The 10,305-nt window shown below is 47.9% G+C and overlaps 2 protein-coding genes across 3 annotated transcripts; both read right to left on the reverse strand.

The window, feature by feature from the left end:
* Positions 1-1,468: 1,468 nt before the first annotated feature.
* On the reverse strand, positions 1,469-6,632 carry LOC125553191 (phospholipase D delta-like). 2 transcript variants are annotated; one of them, XM_048716986.1, is made up of 9 exons: positions 4,893-6,632; positions 4,617-4,733; positions 4,314-4,508; positions 3,892-4,152; positions 3,728-3,796; positions 3,471-3,618; positions 3,186-3,334; positions 2,474-2,635; positions 1,469-2,358 (listed from the first exon to the last, which is right to left on the reverse strand). In XM_048716986.1, exons 1-9 carry the CDS (start codon positions 5,829-5,831, stop codon positions 1,864-1,866), a joined length of 2,535 nt encoding a protein of 844 aa, XP_048572943.1. In that variant the 5' UTR covers positions 5,832-6,632; the 3' UTR covers positions 1,469-1,863. The 2 variants fall into 2 exon arrangements, with proteins under 2 accessions (XP_048572943.1, XP_048572942.1); XM_048716985.1 differs by having other exon boundaries at positions 3,161-3,334.
* Positions 6,633-6,766: 134 nt separating this feature from the next.
* On the reverse strand, positions 6,767-10,068 carry LOC125553192 (protein SPIRAL1-like 1). Its single transcript, XM_048716987.1, has 3 exons — positions 9,710-10,068; positions 7,876-8,018; positions 6,767-7,113 (listed from the first exon to the last, which is right to left on the reverse strand). The coding sequence occupies exons 1-3, from the start codon at positions 9,930-9,932 to the stop codon at positions 7,099-7,101; spliced, it is 381 nt and encodes a 126-aa protein (XP_048572944.1). The 5' UTR covers positions 9,933-10,068; the 3' UTR covers positions 6,767-7,098.
* Between the last annotated feature and the right edge of the window lie 237 nt (positions 10,069-10,305).

Raw genomic sequence — 10,305 nt, forward strand, 5'->3', positions numbered from 1 at the left:
CACTCGGTGAGCTCTAGAACACATAGTTTTGAGTTTGGTGCATCAATTTTAAAGGGAGACGTATCACCAATATCACACTGAGTGAGGCTTAGGTGCTTCAGTTGCTTGCAGCAATCAAACATGATATGGTGCATGTCCAATTTGTCAAAGGCTACATTTTGTAGAGAGAGCTTTGTGAGGCAGCAGAGCACACTAGGGTAGGCAGTGAAAAGAACATATATTTCCTGTGCTCGCTGCAACATATACTCTTTACTGCATTCCGAATTATATGTCTCATCAAGAATGGCGAGATCTAAGTCTTTCAACAGACCGATGTCGATTGCATCGCCTACGAGTAGGCCGACTTCGCACAAGAAAGTGTTGATAAAGTAGAGCTTAAGGTGCAAACATGAGATTGGAAATTCTCTATGTCGTTTAACCAAGAAACCTCTGGTCGCCTTTGTTAGAGACGCCATAGCTTCCTCCATATCCTTGGCCTTGATAGGTTCTAGGTCTGGTTCCCTCGATCGTACTATGTCGGAAGAGATCCTCTACTCTGCGGTGGCGCGGCGGATGGAATCCGGAGTGGATTGTGGAACAAGAAAGGCCTGGGTCTGGTGGAAGGAAGGCGGAGGACTCCCGACCGGAGAGATGCCGCTGTTTGAAGTACGTGAACGATGGATAGATACGATCTTCACATCCGGGCCCTATGCTGGAGATGGGCGCGCACGGGTGTAAAAAGCCCAGGCCTTGTTAATTCCGGCCCAGGCTCGGGTGAGGAAGCCCAGCTGGGTCCACCCTAGCTCCAATTGGGCTGCACAGGGCAGAAAATTAAGCCCTAAAGGCCCGCCATTTCCACTAAAAACCCGTAAACGCCATCTTTTTTGTTGGAAGTGGGACGCCATTTCCTGCAGAGTGCAATGTGCAGCCATAGGTAAGAATATCACGAGAGGAGCACATGCTAGCTTCAGGGTAATATCACGGGAAAAAATAGGACGCTACAGCATCGCTAATAGCACACAATAGCGTGCTGAGAATGCTCATTATATGAATTATTGTACAATATCTTGCTAATAGCAGATTTTAGGACCGACGCTGTTTTGGTATAGCACACAATTTTGTCGCTAGATGATACTGTAACATGTGGCCGCATCAAACATGAAACAACGGCCAAATTCAATCAACAACACGGGGCGAAGCTCCCCATAGGGCAAGTAGGGCGGCTATTGCACGTGTTCTCCATGAACAACAGCGGATTGCAGGGTAGGCTATGCTGGATTTTGGCCAACTGCAAAGGATTGCACCAATGTGTGATGCTTTATGCAACAACAACAGTTGTATTTTGAACAAATTCGACCACAAAAACTGGTGGTTTGTGTAAATTTCTCTAACATGCACACACGGCATCTCAGCATATGCATGAAAAATACCCACCATGACATAAAAGATACATGGGACCATCTCAATAATTAATAGATCCAATAAATCATGTACTCAAAATATTTCTTTTAGTTCTCGTGTTACTCATCCAAATATTTATTTATCCAAATACTCATGTTTCAAACAATTAAATCTCATCAAAACATATTGCAACCAATCCCCTAGCAACGCAAGTACGCGGCGGGCATCATGTAGTAGTAACAAAAATAAGCAAACCACAAAATTTCACCCCAAAAAATAGCCATCTACTCCCTCCGTTTCGAATTACTTGTCGTAGATATGGATGTATCTAGATGTATTCTAGTTCTAGATACATCCATTTTTGCGACGAGTAATTTGAAACGGAGGGAGTACTATGTTATTACAGTTTTTCTTTTCTTTTTTTCTTTTGAGTGAGTGCTGTCTCGTTAGTGTTCTTTGGATCCTGACAATCGGTTAGCTTAATTACGTGGTGAGAGCATCGGGCAGCGATGACTGCCCGCCGAGGACCTTGCCGCCGACGTCCGGGAAGCACTCGTGGCCCGGCAGCGGCCCAACGCCGCCGTCCCTGTCCACCTTCACGGGGTACCGCATCAGGTGCCCCCTCGTCGTCTCGTCCGGCGACACGTACGCCCGCCAGTTCTCCTCCGCCGCCGCGTTCACCCGCCGCACGCACTCCTCCGACTCCGGCCGCCGGAACCACTCCTCCGCCCTGCCGCCCAGGTGCTCCGCCCACAGCGACATCCTGTACCCGTACACCTGTCCGCGAGGAGGAGCGCCGTGGTCTCCGGCCGAGGTGTGGTGCGGCTGGTACGCGCCCATGGCGATCTCCGTGTCCCTGGACCCTTCCATGGACCTCTGGTTGATGTTGGCCGACCCGATCACCACGTACTCGTCGTCCACCACCATCCCTTTGGAGTGCACGTAGATCATGAACCTCCGGTGCTTCTGCGCCATGCCCTGTGAGTTTGCACCAACAACCATGTCCTCAATTGTCACCCAATTCCAATACAACATTCACCATGCATGTGATTAATGGAATCAGAGAGGAGGGTGGATGGATGATGTGCAGTACCAGAGCAGAGTTGTCGTTGCATAAGCTCTCCTCCGGAGAGGCGGCGAGCTCGCGCCTCCCAAGGCAGTAGAAGTTCAGATAGTCTTGAGGATGGGAGTCGAGGAGACCCTGGCTCTCGAGAGCGTCCGCTATGATCTTGTACATCATAGACATGGTTTGCCCCTTCAAAAAATCATCATTATCATCATCATTCGTATATAAGGAAATGATTCTATACTCCTTGTATTATGTACTCTCACACCTTATATAGGACCACTGAGACGAATCGGTTACATCTCTTTATTATTTTTAATGTACTTTAATAGGAGTAGTAATTACTCCCTTTGTTTCATAATTCTTGTAGTGGTTAAACAGAGTCATGCCTACCATATTAGAATCTGAAGGTGTGCTAGTGTCTCATTTTAATGAATTGACTTCAATATAATAAAATATTGTGAGTAGATTAATACATAATTCTTATTTTCAAATGTTGAAAATTCTCCATCCAAAAAACCAGATGAAACTTCGACTATAAATCTTGGTGTTTTCAAACATTTGCCACATGGTATGCAATGAGATGTTCTCTTTTTTCTTCTGAGGAATTGCAGGGATATGTTCTCTTGCTTTCGGTCCATGATTTTGTCGGTTTTGTGAGTTAATCGTCACAAGAATACCTACAGATGATGCTCGAAAAAAAAAAAGGGATACCTATAGACTTTGGTTGGGAGCAAACCTGCCAAAAGAGGATTTGCTGCACTGCTGCTGTGGTTGGGATGCCTTCAGGCCACATTGGGATAACAATGTAGACCGCAAATCGCTGCTTCGCTTTGATCTTGCTCGCAATCTTCAAGGCCAGCTCGACGGGTATTAAATTGTCTGCACCTAAACATTACAATCGTAAGAAGATTAATAACACAGACAGTGAAGCATTAAGTTCAAAACTGAAGGGGGAAATGAGTAATTTAGCATCGTTGCGATCAAATCAAGAACGGGTTGTGATTTTAATTTATTTGTGTACCTGTATTTTTGTGTGAATGCCAGCAGAATGAAGACCCAATGAAGTACTGGTTCTCGATGTATATGAAGTGTTGTGCAGACCTGATGGCTTTCACGTATGCACTGTGTATGCTCCTGTCAATTTTTAGATTCTTGGCACAAACTAGATTCTGAAGAAGAAATGGGAAAACATACGAGGTTATCGAAAAAGGTGTGTAAATGGACACATTTTTCATGGTATATCATTGTGCATGGAAAGGATTCGTTTTTTAACCTGACCTGTGACTGTGCCTCTTGGACAAGTTTAGGAAACCCCTTGACAGATCCTGAGTCAATTGACCTGAAAACCTAGATCACCAAAGTAAGTAAGAAAAGATACCATCTCTGACATTTCTATAAGTTTGTTTGTGTATTTGGATAATAAAAGTTATAGTCATATATACCTGTACATGCCAGTTTTCCGTGTCCTGTTCGTGACAAACACGCGCATCCGCCTCATCGGTAGAAGGTGAAACAATCCAGGGCATCCGTTTAATCTTGATCAATGTGTCGTAATGCCAAATGACAACCTTTTTAAGGTTGACCCTCCATTTCGTGGCTTTCCGCCATCGTTGTTCGAAGTTTGTCAGTATGTCATAGGCGGCAGGACCCTCGATTTTGCAGTGCAAATCATGCCATGGCTGCCTTGGTCCATAAGAATTAACCTGCAAATCATAAGAAAAAAATAGATGCTTCATTTTAAGAGAGAATATCAGTTCACACTGTCGAATGTGGCTGCTGATACATTCTACTGAAACAAATTCACCGTTGTTTTTTGGATAAGGACCAGAAGTAAGAAATATGAACCAGGGGAAGAGGAACTTACAGGGAAGGTAGGATTATGAAAATCCTGATGAAAAACAGTGTCAAGGTCTTTGAAAAGCCTATGCTCAGGCGTATCATATCTGCCATCACACAGGTCCAGACCGCCGAGAAATGCGGTGATCTTGCGGTTGTTTCCCGCGGCCTGCGAATCGACAATCACGCATTTCTGATGGTGCGTAAACAGAGTCCCCACAACCTGGAGAGAAAATCACAGGCAAGTCAATTACTTATATATGAATCATTGTGAATCCAGTAGCAAATCAATTTGATTTTAGCAGCACATTAGATAGAGATCCTCACTCACGTGCTGCTTGAAGATGCTGAGCTTGTTGCTGCCGTAGCGAGGAACCAACACGCAGTGGACGCCCGAGTGCCTGAAGAACTTTCTGGTCTGCTCGTCGTGGGTGTGCATCACGCCGTCCTGCATCCAGCCTAGATTTTATTTCCGTCAGACCATTCTTCACTTTCAATCTACTCATGGAAGCACATTTCTCCATGGATGCGCGGTGTCGAAGAAACAGAGAAAATAATGGCTTGCTGAACTGAATGATGAAGAGCAGATAGAAGCAGAGGAGCGTACCGTTTTGAGGAGGAACCTGTCGTGGGACGTCTTGTCGTCCCAGATGAGCATGACCACGCGGACGCCCTCGTGGACCTTGCCTTTGAGGAGCTCCCCGAGCGTCTTCATGGTGGTGCCGGTGCCGGCGGCGGGCTCCCTGACGAGGCGGATGGGGTGGTGGATGGACCAGCCGACGACGTAGACGAGGTGGTGCGCGTCGACGATGGCGCGGGAGATGTCCTCCCAGCACCGGCCGTGCTCATACGTCCCGCCGCCATCAAGCTCAATCCCAGGGAGCTGCCCGTCGGCGACGTGGGCGTCCTGGTAGAGCGTGACGCGGCCGCCCCGGCGGAGCGGGAAGTAGGCGTTAGGCACGGCGGCGCACAGCGGGCTGCTGCCGCCGTGCTGCTGGGCCACCGGGGTGTAGCGCAGGCAGAAGCGCAGCTCGGCGGCCGGGCTGCTGCCGTGGTGGTGGTGGTGGTGACCGTGGGCGTGGACGACGGGGAACCAGCCGTGGACTAGAGCTCCGGCGGCGAGGCGGCGGGCGGGGACGGAGGCGACGCCGATGAGGCGCGCGCCGAAGACGTGGTTGTCCTTGACGTGGAGGTCGAGGGTGGCGGCGGCGTGGGCGACCTCGACGCGGAAGCGCTCGTCCCACCGGGGCGCGCCGGAGTTGGGGATCACCCGGGTCTGCGCCACCGTGGCGCCCGCCAGGCACACGGACACGTAGGCGTAGCTGGCGCTGGTGATGAGCCGCTTCTTCTTCTTCTTCTTCTTGCTCCGGCTGCCGGCGCTGCCGCCGCTCCTGGACCCGCCCTCGCCGCTAACGCAGGCGGTGAAGCAACTCCGCATGCGCTCCGACGTGATGTCCATGTTGGGGAGCCGCCTGGCCTCCGCGATCCACACCTCCAGGTCGCCGTGAAGGTGCACCGGCGCATCGGCGCCGGCGGCAGAGCCCATCGGACACGATCTAGCTAGCTTGTTGCGTTGCGCTAATCAATGATCATCTCTCCGTCCGTCGTTGGTGCTGGGTGGGAGGTTGGTGGACCAACTTGGTGCAGTCGCCGGTGGGTGGGGTGCGGGTGCGGCTGCTTGGAAGGTGGCTGATCGATGCTGCCATGGGTGGCTCGTCGGGGCGGCGAATGAAGCGTCGACATCGCCTGCCATGTTGATCTGGATGTAGTGTACGCACTTTGCTTTCATCAGACTGTACTAAATAAAACACGGAGCACATGTACATTGTCGCGTGCTTTCGTCCGCAGCAATCTTCCCTCCCACCATCCGTTTCATCTTTCATGTGGGAATTAACCCAACCTGACATTAGAATTCACTGCAAGAAATCCGTATCAAGTGTACCCCAACCTCTATTGCTATCGTGTAAAGACTTTTTTTACACGATAGGAAAAAGTGACAATGAATTCCCCTTTTTGCTTGCAAAACCCTGTGTGTATCCTTTGAGCACACGCCTGTTAAGTAGCGATCAAATCAAGGAAATCCAGCAAACGACCCCAATACCGTGCCAGCCTAAATCATGATCTTCACCAACTTGAATTTGGTTCTCTCACGAAAATCACGCCAGGTTGAAAGAACCGTCCACATCGCCAGCCATGTGGATCGTGCGCCTGCGCCTCTGTACTGCCGTACCACTTTCCTTTCACCAGACTGTATATTAAAGCACAAAGCACACGTATAACATCGCATGTTTTCGTTTCATTGTCATAGGAATTCGCTGCCAAAAAGTCCTAGGAAATTATGCGCGGACAAGCAACACCAGTGTCCAGCCTGCCGACCTATCCATGGGAAATTTGGAAGACATTGTCCGCCTTTTCTAAAAAGGCAGGCGTGCAAGCAAAAGGCCAACCCAAATCGACCTACTCAAATCAAACAGGCGTTGGTACAATCAAACCACCAAGATGGCAAGTAGTATAACGTACAGTAACAGCGCCAGAGCATTACACAACAAGTTCACATGACCAAAAATTTATTGCCAGACATAAAACCTCAGGACAGACCGAACTTACGGAGCCATAGGGTCATATCATCAGACCTCAGTCAGGAATGGTTTCCGCGTAATGTGTGAAGAAAATTCACGAGAGGGGGCACATGCTAACTTTCAGGACATACTATGACGAGTGGCGATATCATCAGACACGAAACAGCTAAGTTCAATCAGCAAGCACTCCAAAACTCCGCCAAGATTGGGCTACTCATCCCGCCCGACAGTGTTTTAATTGTCTCCCCCCTGGTGAAAAAAAGGAGAGACCAACATCGATATAAGCATGTACTGTTTCATTTCACAAGGAACAGATCAATCCACTACAGCAATATCCAAACATCATGAGAACCATTAACAGCTATATTGAAAAGCAGTGGTGCCACATAAGGATAGCAATAACCTTTCTTACCCATGTGCAGATGAAAATAAACTAACCCATAAACAAGAGAACATAGGAGCATCTCAACGAGTTTTTGATAAGTTTATTGATAGAAAAGAAATGCAAGCACCGACTCAGCAAAAGCTAATAGACCAGACAAGCATGGAAGTTGATACATTACTCTCAACCAGACTGCACTTGGAGCTTATGTTTAAATCAGTGCTGGCATGAAAATATGTTTGCAATTGCCAACAGTTGGAAGGTTAGGAAACTGTCCATAAATAAGTGACGTCCACTTAATATACACTAACTAATTGATTTATATTAGAATATACATCCTTCCTACAATGTTTTCAACATATGAACCTGCTATGTGCCTTAAGTTTAGTAGCAAAGTGTTGAAGCCATAAACAAGAAGATGTATGTACTTGGCAGACTATCCACTATGTTTCAAAAACATACTGATCTGGTAACCCTAGCGTAAACTATCATAATGATGATATATTTACAACGAGAAAAAAAATGAACAGCATATTTGGCAATTTGGTATCAACCATATAGACATACTGACCATAAATTTTAACCAACAAACTAACAGTACGATATGGACAAAGTGAGAAAGCAGTTACTTCAGAATGAGCAGGAACAGTCGAAGCTTTGGCCGACCACTTTGGAGGAGAACCATTGAATATGTATGAGCATTCAGTGAACGCAGCCCCTATCCCCACGCCAGCTCCAAGGGCAACTGATGCCCAGCGGGTTGTTGGGCTACCTGTATAAAATAACACAAGTCAACCATGCATTAGACCATAGATTTAGTGACGGTTACTTCACGAAGTGTAAATTTGAGTTCTTCTCAAAGTACTCCCTCCATTCCACAATGTAGTGCTTCCTCTATCCACGTGCTTCAACTTTGACCGTAAATTTAACTACCAAGACCGATTGCGGCGGGAGCAAAAATTATATCAGTGAATTCGTATTCGAAAGAAGTTTTCAATTATATTATTTTTTTCTCCCGCCGCAGTTGGTCTCGTTGGTTAAATTTATGGTCAAAGTTGGACCTCGGGAAACGCGGGCGCACTATATTTTGGAATAGAGGGAGTATTTCTTTCGGCATGTGCCAACTCTGAATAATTTACAAGTAAATAAGATTATCAAATTTGAGAACATTCAAGAAAAATGCATGAATACTTGCTAGGCAAACTCATAATTATGGATTATCAGGTGGAAAACAGACAATTCACATAGCCAAAGAACTTTTTCAATAGTTCCCTAGCCAACATCAGATACACAGTAACAAGTTGCATTGTTATAGAACTTTTGAAATCAAACTCATTCTGGATACAAATAAAAGGACTCCAAGTTATTCAGCAGAATAGGATACAGGGAAACAGTTTGAGATTAGCTGATAACAAGCATCACATAGACATCAATGGACAAGCCCCTAAAGCTCAAGAATGAAACTGACTTAGGACTCTGCATACTGCAGCCTATATGGTGTAAGCAGTTTGCGTCACTGCTAGAACAGAACTAAGGTAGCGAGTTTGATGATGATTTAAACAAAACCAACATTTCACAAATTCACACTAGCAAAGATCAATAAAAACCATACCACAGCCCTATCAATTCATGCTTAACACTTGGAATGAACAGCATCAAGACCAAACTCAGGAATCACTAGGTCCGGCAGCTCACCATCGATCATATAAAAAACATCTTACATTTTAGTCTAAAAATGAGCATCGTGCAGATCTATGGCCTAAGTGGTATAACTGTCTAGGACAGAATATGATTGGGCACTAACAGGAAACACGCTGTAATTTTGAAGGGCCGTTCAGTATTCAAGTCCTCCACAGACCAGAATCCCAGTTAGACCATTATTTCTCTAAATTACCAGCCACAGGGAAATGATGATAGCTCCACAAGGAAAGCATCGCTCACAGCAACTAAAATCACAAACAGCTTCCCTGGCTACCAATCAAAACCATCACATAGCCTAGCCAGCAATTCAAGGACGTCTTGCTCTTCCTACACTGATTGACGAATCGATTGAAATCAGACTCTGCCCTCTACACTACAGAATACAAACATACAGCAAACGAAACATAAGCACATCTTCGCTTATGCTCATCGGAATCTCACAGCCTTTGACGCAAATCTGACTAGAGAAATTCAACTCTGGTCAAATTTGGCGCTCCAATCGCAGAGAAATCAATCAATCTATAGCGCCCTAAAGCAGGTGATGCGCATTAGTCCCGTCCCCAAATGTTTCCGGCCGGAGGAGCGCGCCCTACCTAGGTAGCTGGGGAATCCCGCATCAGATTAGGCCAATCGAGATGGAGCACGAGCATTATTTTCGCGCAACCCTAGATCAACAGATAAACACGGGCAAGCGTGGCACGCGGCGAACAGATCTCGCGATGCAGCCACGGGAATGGAGAGGTGGGGGATTGGGGAGCTTACGGAAGAGGATGAGGCCCCCGAAGGCGCCGGCGAGGGAGGAGTAGGCGACGCGGCGGATGGAGAGGTCGAGGCAGGCGTCCCACTTGGCGTCGAGGTCGTACCGCGGCGGGATCCCGGACCTGGTGGGCGGGGACGGCTTCGTTGCCGGCGCCGGGGCCGGGGCGGGAGCGGCGGGTGGCGCGGGCGCGGGCGCCGCGGCGGCGTTCTCGGGCGACTCCGCCATGGGAGGAGGGACGAGGGAGGAGAGGAAGGGACGAGGGTTTCTCGCGACACGGGGGAGGTGGAGGAGGAGAGGGGAGGCCGGGTGGGGTGGAGACGCGACGCGAATGGGGGAGAGAAAGGCGGAGGAGGGGAGGGTTGTGTTTGCTCTGCCTCGCTGGTGCGGTGCGGTCTGGCCTCGATTCGATTTGGATGCGGTGCGGCGGAGGGAAGGGTCTGGTTGGTCGATTTTTGTGCTTGGACGATTTGCGCCGGTGGTTTTCTAGTTTAGAGCATGTTCAACAGGCGTCCAATATCAGTCTCGCGCCTAAAAAATCATAAGTTTAACATGCACAGAGCTAGAAATAATACTCTAGCGGACGCTGTATAATAAAGCA

Source organism: Triticum urartu, chromosome 4 (genome assembly GCF_003073215.2).
Source record: "Triticum urartu cultivar G1812 chromosome 4, Tu2.1, whole genome shotgun sequence".
Classification (NCBI taxonomy): Eukaryota; Viridiplantae; Streptophyta; class Magnoliopsida; order Poales; family Poaceae; genus Triticum; species Triticum urartu.